Source organism: Aphelocoma coerulescens, chromosome 5 (genome assembly GCF_041296385.1).
Source record: "Aphelocoma coerulescens isolate FSJ_1873_10779 chromosome 5, UR_Acoe_1.0, whole genome shotgun sequence".
Lineage (NCBI taxonomy): Eukaryota > Metazoa > Chordata > Aves > Passeriformes > Corvidae > Aphelocoma > Aphelocoma coerulescens.
The window spans coordinates 15,643,531-15,659,976 of record NC_091019.1 but is presented as its reverse complement, the minus strand read 5'-3'; the positions used below and the strand labels follow the sequence as shown (position 1 = coordinate 15,659,976).

The 16,446-nt window shown below is 44.8% G+C and overlaps 1 protein-coding gene across 6 annotated transcripts in view; it reads right to left on the bottom strand.

Moving 5' to 3' along the window:
• Window positions 1-6,463, bottom strand: part of LMO1 (LIM domain only 1) — a 59,084-nt gene extending 52,621 nt beyond the window's left edge. Inside the window, exons 1-2 of one of the 6 annotated variants that reach the window (XM_069016802.1) lie at window positions 1,639-1,734; window positions 1,135-1,236 (exon numbers count right to left, since the gene is read on the bottom strand). In XM_069016802.1, coding sequence (XP_068872903.1) covers window positions 1,135-1,159 — 25 coding nt within the window. In that variant the 5' untranslated portion in view covers window positions 1,160-1,236; window positions 1,639-1,734. The other 5 variants (XM_069016803.1, XM_069016804.1, XM_069016806.1 and 2 more) reach the window with 5 other exon arrangements.
• Window positions 6,464-16,446: the final 9,983 nt, after the last annotated feature.

Below are 16,446 nucleotides of genomic sequence, written 5' to 3'. Positions count from 1 at the left end.
CACTTAAAGAGATTTCTAAAATAAATTTTAAAAGATCAGGGAAATCCATTACACGGCACACTTCATCCATTTATAAAGATGGAATGAAATAAGGAGATAATGGGTAGAAATGCCTGTTAGAAGTTAAGATGCAGTTCCCACTTTACATGCACAAAGTGCCGCCAAGGTGGAGGTCCTTGGCAAGAGGCAGCACCATCGATAGAAGTCCATGTGGATGGCTACAGAAACGTCCTGCTCTGCCTCAGTTTTAATCCTTGCTCTCAGGGTATGAGCTATGAGGGACGACCTAGGCTAAAAAGCAGCCCTTGAAAAAAAAAACTTAATTAAAAAGTTGCGATTGGACTTACCACCTTCATCCCAGAAACTACTGATGACTGAGCAGTTAAGTTGCACACCCTGGCAGACAACATGCAAAAGATAGCATCAGGTCATTCAGGCTACTCACTAACACTGTCTGATATCACTCACATTAATTTGTTCCCCTTAAGCATCCTTAATGAGGACTAGCCAGCTTAAAAAAATAAGTACATGTGAAATCCTAAAATAAGTCAAGCTCTCCTTCAGCTTCATTCATGAAATTACCTTCCAAATGAACCTCCACTTCTGCCATTAATTCTTAGAATAAACCAATGCTTTTTTTCCTGCCACAGCAGCTTATTAGCTTATTGTCATTATGTTTATAGCTATGAAGAAAAGCTGTGAGAAATAGATATTAGAGGCGCACATTAAAGAGACCTAAATGGCATGCAATGAAAAGGAAAGAAAATCTCAAAATTAGATTTACAATAAAAGCTGTTAAAACAAACAGGCTAAAATGGATATATTAACTTGCAGAAAGAAAAATCTACATAGATATTTAAAAAAAAACAACAAACAAGCTGTTTCTGCTATGTCCATCAGCAAACAGAGCCTGGAGTAAACCCTTCTTGGCTGTCCGATCATGTCAGAGAAGAGATAAAAAAAAAAAAAATAAAGAGCAAGCATGCTTTTACCTACACAAGAGAAAAACATCAGAAGCTCAAAGCAGAGCACTCTGAAATGCACAGTGCACACCTGCTTCAAAACTATTTATTTCTACATTAGCAGCACACAGAAGACACCAAGCACAGGCTTACACAATCTCAGCCCACCTACCGTCCTCCTTGTCCAGCACCATCATCTCCGCAATCAAGAAAAGTCTGGGCACAGATGCTTCTTCTCCAGGAGCCTCCGCTCAGGGGAGAGGAGAACAAGTCTCTGGGAACACAAATGAGCTACGGTACAGCTGATCGTCCTTTAGCAGCAAGTGAGCTCTAATTACCCAGTTGTCCAGCTTTTAACCTAGATTGCACTCAGTTAGAATTACACTCAGAAATAAAGCACTTTGCAGATACAAAAGCAGTCTCACCTACTTTTGTGCCTCAGAATTGCAAGGAACTAAAACTGCAATTTATAAAGAAGGGGGATCAGAGCTGTTTCTTTGGTTCTCACCTTCTAAATGGCTCAATTTACACAGTATAATCTATTTTAATGTAATTGCCTTTGATAGCTCATAACCCTGGCTGTTGCAACTACACAGCTTTCAGCCTTATAAAGTGTTTTCCCTTTGGATTTAAGCTGACTCTAAATCCGAAATTATATTCAGAGAGGGTAGAATACCTAAGCCCGACTAGTGCTGCCTCTGCCTCTCAATTGGTGAGCCTTGCACACTTGCAATGAATAAATGCGCGCGTTTCGCAGGGCCCCCTCGCGTGCTGCTGCCGGGGATTCCTGGCGGAGCGCGGCTTCCCGGCTCAGCAGCACCACCTGCAGCCCGCCCGGCCCCCGCCCAGGTGCCGCTGGCCACGGGGCCACCTGCGCCGCCGCCGCTTTGTCCTCTGCGGGGCCAGGGCACGGGGGATGCTCCAGCTCTGCTCCCTGCGAGCGCGGATTTTGTCTGACACCGCACAGCAGCTCGGGCAGGTCAGAGGCTCGGAACTCTCCGCAGCTGATGCCGGCTGCGTTACACCAGCCCCGCTGCTCCCAGCCGCATTTCACACATCTCTGGTGACCTAAAACTTGATACTAATTTTCTGCACAAATATTTTGGGTTTGTTTTCACGTGTCGGTATTAGTTTCAGCGTGTACTCCAGAGAATGCAGCTTCATTTTCACTAGGTCGATATTAAAATGAATTTACCTAATCAAACACGGTACAAGCCCTCACAGGTTTGCTCCACTTTTCAGAAATGCCCAAATATAAAGTGACAAGTTGGGAGCCCACGTCTTTTATCCTTCATCCTGCACCTCTCAATCCTTTTTCAGACAAGTCATATGTTGTCTCCAATGGCTCTCGTAAGGATTGTGGGATCAGATGCTTCGCTACCAAGATCAACAGCACCGTTTCACTCATCTCAGCCTTTTAATCTGAGAAAACATTTCATTTCTGCTTTAATGATACTTCTTCCTCCCCTTTACAACTGATACAACGGTACTCTAAAGAGCATGATAGCGGGCTCCAGTTATATATCCTTAATACTGATTTTTAATTAGATTCCTTATCCCCAGCTGAAGTGGCTTTTCCTTCCCCCTTCATTCACAATACTTAATCCTAACAGTCCTTGAGAATATTTGATGTTAAATGTATCATTCTACATTGAACTGTTTTCATCTAGTGCTTCCAACAACTCCTGTTTCCTAGTGATACTAGTTTGCAAGTGTTGAATATGTATTTTAGCGTAAGAGTGCAACCACCATAAATAATCACTTTCTTTCAGGGAGTGTCACAAGCTAAAAAGGAGGAGGACTTTATCCCAAAGATTAAAGTCTAATAGTTAAAAGCATCCATGCAAAAACTAACAAAACCGCAGGCTTTTTTAGGTTTGAGGCACTTTAATACTTTCAATATACCATTGGCCTCCATCAGAAAATGGTGAACTCCAAAAATGTTCTATCTTTGTCTGCGTACTTTTTAACCCTGTCACCTTCAAAAAGGGCAGAATTACCCCAAAACATATGGTACATTTCAACTTCCACTATTTGGTAACTACAAGAAAGGCAGGGTTTTGATAAAACTGACGTTAGCCATTGTCTGTCACAGCTGACTTCTGCAGCAGAGCAAACTAGCAGACATAATGCACTCATGAAAAAATACGCAGTACCGGATCAATGTACATTTTATTCCTTTACTGCTCCATCATGTCATAGAGGCTGGATTACTCCCTGTGCAAACAGACTTTTTTAAACACTTTATCTGCTTACTCATTTCACACGCCAACAATTAAAAATAAAAGTTTTCTAACCCCCAACACGTTTGTACAGCAATTTAAGTCAACTACAATTAACACAATCTGTTGGAATTAATCATGCTACCTGATGTCAGTTTACTTTTTTAAGCAGAAATCTGGTCTTTGCAATCAAAACATTTATGTATTTGAGAAATATCGTAACTCTCATTATCTCGAAATTTATAAATGTGCTGCACGGTGTGTAGGTTGGCATGCCCACAGCAAATTCTGCCATGATTTATGCAGTGGAACTGACTAAAATGCGAGCCTTGAAGTTCTTCTCTCTCAACCTTTCTCTCCCCCACCCCTCTTGTCCCTCTTCTCTCGGTTCCTAACATTTGTTCAGGGAAGATACCTGCCAAAGTTCCACTGTGAACCAGTATTTTCTGATATCAAGTCATGTTGCATCAGTCAAGTTATATTATGTCACTTCAAACATACAAAATGCTGTTACCTCCCTGACATAACTTGACGCGATGCCACAACACATCAAGTCAAAAACATTATTACTGTTGTTATTTTTTCAGTCTGCCCCTTCATCCTCAGTGGTATCTGTGAAGAGCCACAGAAAAGTATTATTGAGTCTCTACTACTTCTCGGCACCGCAGAGCGTGCCTGCCAAGGAAGCTTTTCGCTCACAAACGCGGAGCGGAAGCACAAATCCACAGTTATCGCACCGCTGGGGCGATCCTGGTGTCACACTGGGGCTGGCACACACCCATAAGGCCCCAAGCTGAAAGAGTGGGCAGCTGCCTCTGAGGCCATGGCCATGGCCCAGCTTCCCAAGTAGCCTTCAGGGATGCAAAAGCAAGGGGCACATATCTACAAGGCAGCAAGTGTCCTCCTTGCTATGCACCAGGACTTCTGGGAGGGGTAATCCTGAAATCCTGCCTTCTCTGTGCAGTAATAACTATGAATACCCCCACTGCTGCCAGAGACCTCAAAAGAAGAAAACCCCTCAAAGAAAAACCCTACATGGCAAAGCCTCTTAAATCAAGGGGAGAACTGGAGAGTAGCCACAACGCTGGGATTTTTAGATGGTAAAAATCAGACCGGCTTCTGGGAAAAAGAAAAATAAAAGGGAAAAAAGAGGGCCATTTATGGGAGTAAAACAGACCCATTTTTATTAACAAGCTCATTCAAGCTTGATTTCAAAAGGAATTGGTTTAGTTAGCAAAAGCTTACATTTTAGTCCATTTGTAACCTGTGCAGGTCCAGCATCCCCTTTTAACATTCACAGATGAGCGGGCAAGTGGAGCCCATTTGAATCAGGCAGAAAGAAACTTGAAAAGGTAAAATGACCTCTTCATAAAAAGAGTTTCTTCTCTGAGTCTCACCTCCTATACCCCATTTCTCCAGTGCACCTTTGAAAGTCACCATCATTTCTCCTCGAGCATAACTAGTCCATCAACAGCACAGGAGATTCCTAGGCATTACCGCACCTTGTTGCTCTGATCTTCACATCCTTCTCATCAGGGGTTTGTTTCCTACTTTGCTCCTTTTTTAAGTGCACCCCACACTAATTTCCTCTTTACCTCTCCCACCCACCACCATTATTCCCTTTTATACAGCCGCTCGTGAAATCTCCTGGAAGGAGGCTGTTGAGAACTGTCTGGATAATCAACGGTTCTAGTTTCATTTCCTTACAGCACCACCACACCGGCCCCGAGCTCCTTGTGTTTAATGAGTGTGTCTGCGACACTTGAAAGAGCCCAAACATCCCTATTAGGAAACCCTCTTCAGATCCCGGTCTCTCCTCGCAGCTCACCTGTGCCTCTCGCCCCTGCAATGGAGGCAGCATCCTGCTGGCAGCCTGTCAATCACAGGGAAGCAGACACAGGTCGGCAGGCACCCCCTGACAGAGAGTCACGGGGATGAAGACATCACCCAGTTGTTATTATTATTAACGGGTATTAATAGAGATGTTAAGGGCCCTTCCTCCCTTTTCCTCCAGCAGCTGAGCAAAATCAGGGGACTCTTCCAACGCAGGTCACCCCTGAAAGTGAGGTCAAGGAGAAACACAAACCTTGTTCCACACATCAGTAAGAAATTACCCGTGTTTAATTCCTCGGTCATTACTTCACGTTTTTACCTTACTGCACAGGGAGCGAGGGATGAGAAAAGTCTTTCTACTGTTACCTCTCCCTGACCAGTTAGGTAAGTTCATTCCCTCTTCTCCAACACACGCACTTTCCACTGGAGCACTACAGACCCCATTAATAACACTACATCAGTTTACTTCAGAGGACTTCAAGAAACTGGAAGAAAGAAAGATGCTGGGAAAGGGATTCTCCGAGGGCCCAGAGGCATGTGACGAGCGTGCAGCGAGCGAGCTCCCCGCGCACCTCTCTGGGGCAGTGAGCATTTAACCTTGTGGTTGTCAGCGCTTCGGCCCCCTCCCACACGGCCGCTCTCACAAGCCAGCCCGGGATTGCTCTTCGTGCCCCGTCCCACTCGGCGGTGTCGCGGCGGACGGACTCCCCCCGTTCTGAGGCAGAAACTCCAGATCAAAAGAATAGGGGAAGGGAGGGAAAAGAGGTGGGGGGGGGGGGGGGGGGGGGGGAGGAAAAAAGAAAACAGCGAAGGAGAGCATCTCCCACTTGTCCCTTGAGCCTGACATCCACTTTTCCGAGTTGGAGCCCCCGCCAGCCCGACACAGGGACATTCTGTGGCCATTTACACAAGCACGCAGGGCCGCAGTGGGAGCGCGGGGCGCCGTTCGGGCACCCGCGGCCTCGGGAGCCACCGGAGGTGGCCCGGCGGGGACACACGCTGAGGCCACCGGCGCCGATGGCGGCCCGGCGCGGGGGCTGCGGGTGTCAGACGCTGCCCCGCCGGCCGCAGACGCAGCGGGGCCGCGGCCGCGTCCCCGGCGCGCTCCCCGCCGCCCCGCCCGGCCTGGCCACCGCGGAGAGCGACCCGCGGGTGCCCCGGGGCCGCCGTCCCGGGCGTCCCCGGACCCCCTTTGTGAGCGGAGCGCTGCGGGACAGGCCGGGCAGCAGCGCCGTGCCGCGGCGCGGGGCAGCTCCCCCGACCCCGCTGCCTCCCTCCGTCCCTCCGCCCGTGCCTCCCCGCCCGCCGCCGGGGCGCCCGGGCGGGAGCGGCGGGCCCCGCGCCCCGATCCCACCTACCGTCCTCCTTGTCCAGCACCATTGTCCCGGGCGCCGAGGGCGGCCGCCGCCGCTCCGGCTCCTTGGGGCGCTCCCCTTCCAGCCGCCGCTCTCGGCTCCGGGGCGGGCGAGGCGCCGGGCCGGGCACCGGGGCGCTGCCGAGGCGGGGGCAGCGGCGCGGCCGCCCCGGCGCTGCCCCGGGACGCGAGTTTGGAGCGGGGCTGCGGCGGGCTACGGCCGCGCTGGGCGCCGGAGAGCTGGAGCCGGGCTGCTGCACCAGCCGCCTCGCCCCCGGCCCCGCCGCTGCAGCTCGAGTGCCAGTTTAGGGATCAAAGAAGAAGGGAGGGGTGGGGGAGAGGAAAAAGGTAAGGGAGGACCAATATCGGGGGCTGCTCCCCCTGCTCCGTCCTTCCCCAACCTGCGCTGTCAAAAATTGTCTTAATGTAATCGCGTGTGATCGCTCGCAACCTCTCTCCCCTTTGCTGTTGCTACTGCAAGAGCTTTCCAGGCTTCTAAAGTGCTTTTCTCTTGATTTCACTCTAAATCTAAAATTATATTCAAAGGAAGGGGGGGGTGGGAGGGAGGAAAGATGTGAACCTATCACTGGAAGCAAAAGCACTTGCCGCCTGCCTCGCTCGCTCGCTCTCTCTCTCAATTTATGTGCTTTGCACTCTCTCCTGCTGCTGAATAAATGCACACATTTCCCAGGGACCCTCAGATTCCCCTGTTAATTAAATCAATTCATTATGCTCAGATCTGATTAGCAGCCCCTTCCCCCCCTCTTTGAATCAATTATTCAATACACAAACATAATTGCCTGTGCCAGAGGTGTCTAAGTATTAGCTTATTTAACTCCAAGGACACTAATTACCCCTAGGGCAAGGGAACTTTTCTCATTAATTCTGACAAAACACAAAAGCACAGTTAAAGTGTGTGTGTATATACGTGTGTGAGAGAGAAGATGGGGGAGCGTATAGCCGATGAAGGGAGGCATTACTCTAACACACGTGTTACTGTATAAATAAGCTCAATTTTTCTTTCTACCTTCGCTTTAGATTTTCCCCCACGTCTTGCCTTCTCTAAACTTGCCCCGTCTGCCTCTCTGTTTTTAAAGTAAGGAACAGATTGGCATTGCAATGGTGTCAGTTCTGGAGTGAAAGTGCTCGCATCCAAAACCTAAAAGAAAAAAGTATATGGGACTGATGGGGAGAAAAGCAGAATTTGAAAATAGCTTAGTAAAGCAGAAAACTCTGTGGCAGACAATCTTCTGTACTTTAAAAACCCGTGAAAGGAGTAGCCCTCTGAAGCAGCAGGTAAGATGATACATAATCTAGTAGGTACTGGGAACAGTTCTGAATTGTTTACCATTTGAATTAATGTCAGTGCCCACTATTAATGTACTTGCTTCCTACGTTTACCATAATGGGCTTGATTTCCATTAGCTGAAGCTGGAATGCTAAAAAGAGCCTGGGCAAGACTGATGCAAACCGAGATCGACCATCATTGTGGTGTCTGAGACGCATGACTTCTGGCTGGCGTGTTACCCAAGTTTTACCTCTCTGTGAACTTCCTTTAAATAAAAAAAAAAAAAAGGGTAAGAAAAAAAGAAGTAGTAATTGATTCCCCCAAATTAGGTTTTTACTTTCTAAAGACCTTTATTGTTCATGTCCTCAATGTGCACAGAAGTATTGAAGATTTTCTTTTTGTTTCCTTAGGCAATGCATGAGCTGATCCATTAATCCATTTGGCTTTATATATCAGGAAACTAATATTAGCTCAGCTCATCTATTAGCTTTTATTTAGGTCCCACCATGTTGCCTTTTTTTGGAGTTTTCTTCAGGCTGGTTTCCCTTGAGGGGAGCCAGACAATTTCTGATAGATTTTAGGGGAGATAGTGCTGCACATCATCTCATGGGAGCTGTCACAACCTCAGTTCCCCATCTTCACATTCACCCCTGTCAAGATACCCATTATTAAACTTGCCTGTTTGGCAACTCTCCCCACTCTCTTTAAGGCACACCTTGTACACATCACCTATAGCCAAGCGGGTCAAAAGCCCCACGAGCACCTCCTCTTCATCCCTACAATAAACCAAACAAACCCATAGCTAAGGCAACAAACAATAAATATGACTGGGAACATAAAGCTGCGTTTCATTAGTGCAGTATGTTATTCTGTGAGTACACACATATAAGGATAAAAATGCTTTCAGCTTTGTAACACTACAAACCCTGTTAATTCTCTGGTTTTTAATTTCCACCCTGTGGCACATACTGCACCCACAGGAGCTTGGTCCTTCTAACTCCATGAATCTTTTTTTTTTTTTTTTCTCCTTTGAAAGAACACAGCAACTCTTGAATAATACTGACCCTGGAGAGCATCGTGCATCAACTCATTTCTGAGCATGCTTTTGGTCCTAGAGCCCACTCCTCACTGTGCCAAGGAGACTTTTGGGTGCAAAGCCAGAATTTCAGGATCTTGGTATGCAAATCTTAAGCCTTAATTCTGAGCTTGCCACAGGGGTGGTGTGGTTTCATCTAAACACAGACCTCCTGAGTGGCAGAAGTTTGTCTGCATGCACTGAAGCTCAAGGTCACTGTTGGGATGCCAAGGGTAGAACAGGAAGAAACTGAGAAAACAGAAACTGACTTTGGTATCGTTCTTCAGAGGTGATGTTCGCACCTGAGCTGAGAGAGGTGGGGTCACTGGGCATGAAAGAGACCTGGAGGGAAAAAGCAAGAGAGAGTTTTGCACGTGTGTAGGACCATGAGAAAGCATCACACAAGGGGAGAAAAATAATGCCAAAACCACCAAAACATTCCATTCCCAAACACACATCCTGCAGTTTGAACAGTCTGCTGCAATCCTGCTGTTACAGTCATGGGAATTTTTAGGTTTACAACTTTAATAAGGTGAAGAGACCAACCCCAGTGTAAAGGTCCCCACTCTACGTAAATTACTTTTTCTAGTGTGGTGAAACATTGTCCTGAGTGTGTTCCCATTACATCTGCTCAGTGAGTAATTTCAGAGGAGTGAGAAAGTTTCAGTAATTTTTGAGCCTCCTTCACCCAGTAGATTAAAAGTCTCATACAAAGAATTTTACCACACTTATTTTTTTTCAGAACCTTGACACTAGAGAGGAACAGCTAGATTACTCCTTTAAAAAGCGCTTGTGTAGGCAACCGGCCCCATAACGAGTTACTGGGAAAACTTGACACGGATCAGTGTCTGGGAATAAGCCTCAGCTCCCCAGCCCTCCGTTCTCTGGAACAAAGCACTAAAACAGCTCGCTGCTGGAGGAGGACCAGACAACACCGTTGCTGAGGTGCCAGTTCATCACTGATGTGCACTGGTGTTCATTCAATTATGGTGCCTCACGCGCTCCCTGGCTAGGCAGTTCTGAGAAGCCATCGCGCTCAATACTGCAGAAACTACAGAAAAAAAGAGAACAGCTGTGCTCTGCCTAGGAAGGTTTCTGGTCCAATACTAATTCCTGCTATTCCTGGTGCATGAGGGAAGAAGCATGCAGAAATAAACACCCCTTTGTGCAGCAAGGGCTAGGGCTCAGACCTCTGGGTCTAACTTGAGGCTCTTGCTTACTAGCTGCTCTTACTTTTTTCCTTTTTGCTTGAGCACAGGCAAGAGAAAATGAAGTTTCTTAAGAACAACGCCCCATTCTTATTAAATTGCAAAGTCCGCAATAAACTTAAGTCAAGCCTTTAGCAGACCCATGAGGTTTCATATTATCCTATGCTTGAGTGAGGCAGATGACTGGAGCAAAAACCAGCTAATGACATAAAAGCATTCTTCTACTTTCAGTCTCTCTTAATTAAGGACTTGGTTAATGTTTCAGTGTTGGGAATTATAAAGCTTCATCAGGGAGGTTAATATGTTTTTTATTTTATCTTTCAGCTGACAGGATTAAAAAAAATTCAAAATAAAAGTGAAGGTGATTAAGTCCCGTGTGCCAGTCACAATCCCACAGTGAAGCAGCACCAGGCCGTACCAAAGACTACCCTGCACATGGTGAATTTAGCAGTTGTTTTCAAAGTCAGATTTCTCAGCAGATGAGACTTTTATCTGCCAGTTTGACACAGGGGTTTTATTTCTTGAATTCACAAAAATGACCAAGACGATTTGCACAGGTCTGTACTAAATTAGCTATAAGACATCCCTATATTTTTGCCCATTTCAGAATCACTTGCACCTACCCTGCTGGTGTCAGAAGAGAGTGACCAGGGGCCTGACCTCATACCACAATTCAGCAGCCCTGTAAAGGAGGAAAATCACAAGTGCTCTGAAAAGTTATGTTCACACAGAACACGGGTGGCAGTTCAAAAGACCACTTAAATACATACCTGAGATCTACAGACCTCAATTATTTCTAAACTCTGGCTTGCTCTACTTCTCTGCCTACGCATTGTGAAAATAAATCACTCGGTTCTGTTACTATGTTTTGAGTGAAATGAATGTTAAATATTTTCATGAATGTAGGCTATTCTTTAAAAAAGAAAATTGTGTATTAAAAATACAGCATTTCCTTTGATAGAAGAAAATGGCAAAGCTTCAAAAATAAAATCTCTAGAGAATGAGTTCTTTGCCATTGTGATATAAGGCTAGAACTTTAAGCCGTTAGGCTTTACAGTCTGTAATGACCTTTTAGAGAAATTTACAGTGGATAAATTAGTTATTCAGAAGTTTTCCTGCTCCTCTCCATAGCAAAAAGTTAAAAAGAATTTTTTTTTTTTTTTTTTTTTTTTTTTTTTTTTTTTTCAAAACTAAAAGTAGCAACACCTAAATTTTTGGTCTGTTTCTTGTTTTGTAAGAAGTTTAATGGGCAGATTCTGTACCTCTCGTGTCCAGAACAGCTCAGCTGCAATGAACTCTTTTCTACATGACAAATTGGCATCAGGAAGGTTTTCTGAAGGGGTATAAGCTGCTGGGGAATCAGGCTGCGTGTGACACACTGCAGATCTGCCAGCATCTTCCTGGTACCAATACAGGGGAGGAGAAGGGCAGGTCTACGGACCCAAGAGAACAGGCTTAGAGGAGGCCCAGACTAGGAGCTGGGATAGGCTGGATTTCCCTGGGAAAAGCATAAATAGAGGAGATGCTTTTCCAATAGAAGCTTCCTTTCTCCTCCCACCTCCCAAAACTCTCCCAGGCTGAAGTGAGGTGTGTTCTTCCACTCATATGGTCCATCAGGTCTCAATAGTGATGTAAGATTTCAATCCATATCAAACTGAAGTTCAACAAAAGTTCAGGAATGCACCTTTAGCCCAACTTTTCTGAGCAAACCAGCACACGGACTCTGCCATCTCTTCACACAGCAGTGCCTGTGCAGAGTTTCTTTAAAGTATGTGGAAAAGAATCCTTAACACACATACCCCAACAAAAAAAACCCACCCCCAAACTTATGAGTAAACTCTAGCGGCAGTGTTTTTATAATGTCCTTCACTTTCATCTGGAGCAATAATTGACTTTTCCGTATATTCTTTTTGACTTCAAAGTTCATTGTTACTGCAATGTTCTCCTGCAGATAGTCCTGCCTTTTACTCCTTACCTTCGTGGGTGCAGTAGGTAGACCTGAAAGACAAATCTGGCGTCCATACACCTGTCTCAGTTGTTTCATGGAGGAATCCAGTGAGACAGTGTCTGGTTCTGGAGTGACACGTGGAGCTCTCGGTCTTGTTGCCACATACTCTGTTATGCTCAGAGCTTCTTGCTCCCAGCCTGATGTCAAGCAGAGACTAAACAAATGTGAGATGGGTGAACAGAGACAGAGCCATGGAGCTGCCTTTTCATAATCTCTTACTATCAGCTCTTCTTTAAGCTGCAGCAGCACACAGGGGTCCCAGCCACAGAGCTAGACCACAACATATTGTCCAAAAATCCCAGTGCCCTTCTTCAATAAGATGGTTTCTTTCTTCACTGCCTCGCACTAAAGAGACCAGGCAAAATTGACACAGAATAGTTGGAGATGGAAACACATGAATTGAAAATGCAATGTCAGGCTCATGTTGTTTTGTGATAACAATACCCTAAGACACTGCCAGTGTCCCCTATGTTTTGTGGCTCCCTCTGCCTCTACTTGGCATGGTTGATGTTTGCCAGGTCTTCATAACATCATTCTAACAACATATCATCTAAAATTGTTGATTCCGTAGGAAAATGGCTGCTGGCAGAGGAGCAGTAGGTGCACACAAAGGATGTGATATGGCAGCTGAACACACAACAGAGGAATTCCAGCTATTGCCATGTCAGGGAGGGTCTGTTGCACTGGGCTGTGTTTTGCACATGAATTCATCAACATCCAGTTCAATCTGAATCTAATGGTGATAATCTTCTTGATTCAATAATGTGTGAGATGAGAAAACACATACACAAACCAAAGAGATGGATATTTTGGAGTTTATTTGTTTTAAAATAAATCCACCCTGTGAAATTACAAGATTTCTCTCTGAATCCAAAGACAGGAACAAGTTCAATGAAGATGAAAGTTAGGGAAGATGTTCTGATAAAAGCAGGCAGGTGGAGGCTCTAATGAAGGCATACACTACAGTGCACATCTTGCCAATATTTCTTAATGAATAATATGTGCGCTCAGATGAGAATAATATTGATTGAGGTCTGCAGGGAAAGTTCTCTAGGAAAAATTTTTATTCTAGGAGCAGAGTCCTTTTTGGAAGATTTTGATCTTTTCCTGCTGCAATGTTTCTCCTCCCCTCTCTTTGTGCTACCCAAAGCAACTGACAGCCAAAAAACGAAAAGCTTCCCCTGCATCTAATGTATCTATCAGATCCAAAAAGAAATTTATATACCAGTACTAAGAATGGCTGCACCATTCTCCTTAGCTGGTAGAGGACACAGCAGTGTGTAATTAGGACTGGATTACTTCGCTCAGAACTGGAACAGAGAGCAGATGTCTTGCATTAATATTGGCATTTGATTTCACACACTTTCTTTGCCATGTTTGCAAAACCAATTTGCCTTCCTATCTTGGATCTTGCCTTTCATTTACTCTCAGGCTGCTGTAATGCAAACAAAAAGCCACCAGTGGCAGTATGAAAGTACATGTAGAAGTTCAGGCCCATACAAATTGGGTAGAGCTTATGATTTAATTACTAACATAAAATATCAAGTTCTTTTGTGATTATGTTGATGAGAGTGGTATGGTCGGTATGTTCCAGTGGCGACAACCCAGACAAAAGAGATCATGACATTATAATGCATTTGTGAACATAAGCCAACAGTAAAGAAAGATACACCTCTTCCAAATCAATGTCATCAGACTCAATTTGTAATACATATGAGAGATGCATCTCCCTTCTCAAACATAACCAACCTTTTCTTCACTTGTTTTACCACACAGGGGACTTCAGTCTTGATTTTGCTCCAGTTCAGAGTTGCATATACAGAATCCTTCCAGAGGGCCTACAACAAAATTTCACGCTGTTAAAAATATTGGCCCCAATTCTGAACTGCGGCCAGCTTGCATTTGGTAGCAGCTTTATGGCTGCAGCTGGGTTCTGGAGGTTTCTTAGGAGGAAAAGATGATCTGCCTTAACTTAGGAGCATCCAGAGGCTGATCATAATATTCCATATTACAGCAGCACAGAATAACTGTAATATGGGCAGCATGCAGGCAGCAGCGTGATGCTGACAAACTCTAGAGTCAATACAGGGATGCAACCCAAATTGCCTCACCACTGAAACTCTGCTGCAGTGGTAGCTTTGGCTTCAAGACACACCGTTTGCTTTACTTGGTGATGGAGAATGCCCTTCAGACCCTGCCCTGTAGCACCAGGAACACACCTGTACCACCTGTTTGCAGGTGGCAACACCTGCTTGTATCATGCAGAGCTTTTCCTAGAGGGATGCTTGGGAAGATGACACAACTCTACCCAGACCTATATCCAAACCCAGATCTATTGATATTGCTCCCTTGTGATGCCAGACACTTAGAGAAGGGGGTGATTTCTGTGACAGGGTCTGAGAGACTGGGAGATTTTTTGCTTGTAGATCACCAAGTCCCTTCCCCATGAAAAACTGTCCCTTTTTTGTCTGCCCTCTGTACACAATGGCAGCAACTCCCCTAGTCCTAAAGAAGGGCCATGTGTTGGACATCTGAACAAAATGACAAACTAGGAAAAGACAACTGAAATCAGAAGGGTAATTTCACATTATTCTGGCCCATCAGCGAAGGACAGAAGTGCAAGGACTAAAATAAGAAAATAACCAGAAGAAATGATCGTGGTTGCCACAGCTCTCTTTAAGCAGGTGAGAAACTCAGTCTGAAAGCTGTAAAGATAACTACAGAAATGATATCATTCTCTCAGTGAGAGCTAGAAAGCTCCTGGGCTCGCAGGGAGGTCAAGAAGTGAGAGCCCAGTGGATCATTTTGTTGCGTTTTTAATGCTTCATGGCACAGGGTCAGTCAGAAATCCCTGTCCTGAGGTCGTGGTTGGGGCAGTCTGGAAAGCAATCTTTTCTGTTACTGGCAAGGCCCTGCTCAGGCTCTGCTCTTTCTCACAGATTATTACAGCTCACTCCTCCTGCTCATCATGCCATGCTTAAATTCACCCTGGGCACTGGCATTCAGCTTCTCTGCGATCACAGTGGCCCCAAGGACCTTCCTCGTGGCATTCTGTCCAGGCTGTTGCAATGTGGTGCAACAAATAGCCATCCAAAGCTAACCCTGGGCAGCATTTGGGGCAGTAAAATTCCTTACTGTGCCTATTGGTAAGCAAGCACTAATATTTATTTTTAGCTCCACATTTAAATAGCACGACTAAGACAGAATGAGGAACGTGAATGGCAACAAACTTGTCTGATAACTAAGTAATGAGTCCTATTTTTATGGCACTAGCCCCTTGTCAATGCAGCAGTGTGGTTACACTTGACATGTGGGGAAACAGGGATAATCATCTGTCTCTGAACCTGCCTAGGAGATAGTTTGACCTAGAAGTTTGACTCAGAAGAAGCTGAGAAGCACAGTTTGGAGGGCCTCCTAATGACTACATCTGTTTTAAATAGACATATTTTGACTATAGCTTCCATACCAAACAGTCACTGGAGTCAAGTGATCACTTAAAAAGGCTGAGATACAACTCTGCAGTATTTTACAATGGATTTAATAGCTAAGCCTTACAGGAAAAAATACCACCCTGCAAGCACACAGCTGAAGCACGGACATTTAATGAATGCTGCTCACTGCCTAAATGTGAATTCACACTACAACACTCTTGCAAATGATCTATAATGCCTCGCATTGCTAGTATATCAAATTTGCATAAATATACCTCAAATATTTATAAATCAATAGATATAAGCATGCGTTTAAAACTGACTATCAAAAGTGCATACATGCAGAGTTCTTACATGCTCTAATTAATCCAAATAATCACATTTTGCCTTATTAAATTAAACATTATATGGATAAAATATAGCTTGCCATCTAAGCACTAAAATACTGTTAGAAAGAAACACTACTGCCAAAAAAGCAACGAGAAAGAGAACGTGCCCGTGGAAGAACACTTAACTGAAATGTGGCTGCAGGGTCCAATGCCATGGAATGACTAACAATAATGTATATATTACTTTAAACAAGCGAGCAATTTTGGATAACTTTCCACTTCTCTGTCTGGCACTCCAGTTTCAGCCTAGTGAGCTATAACTGTGCAGGAGGAGCAGAAAGCAGTAAAAGAGCCTGCTAACCCTCTTGCCCATTTAAAAAAGGTCTCCTCAAGAAGCAATGAGAATTCCTTATTTCCTTCAGCTGCTTATTTACTGGTACTCCCCTGCCTTCATTTAATCAGAGATAAAAAAGCAACAGCAACAACTGTCCCTGATAGTTTTTAAACTCTTTCCAACTAAGAAACCCTTTACTTATCAAGAGGTAAAAAGAAGCACTGAGGACAGCTGCGGAGTTTGGAATAAATTTCTTGGTGGGTCCCACTTTAAAGGTTTTATACACCTAAGAAATCTAACCCTGACTGAAAGGAAGTGATTAAAGTTTTTAAAGACTACAGAGATTTTTACACAGAGTAGTGTGATACTCAGGACCAATTAAATGTCATTTTAAGTACTTAG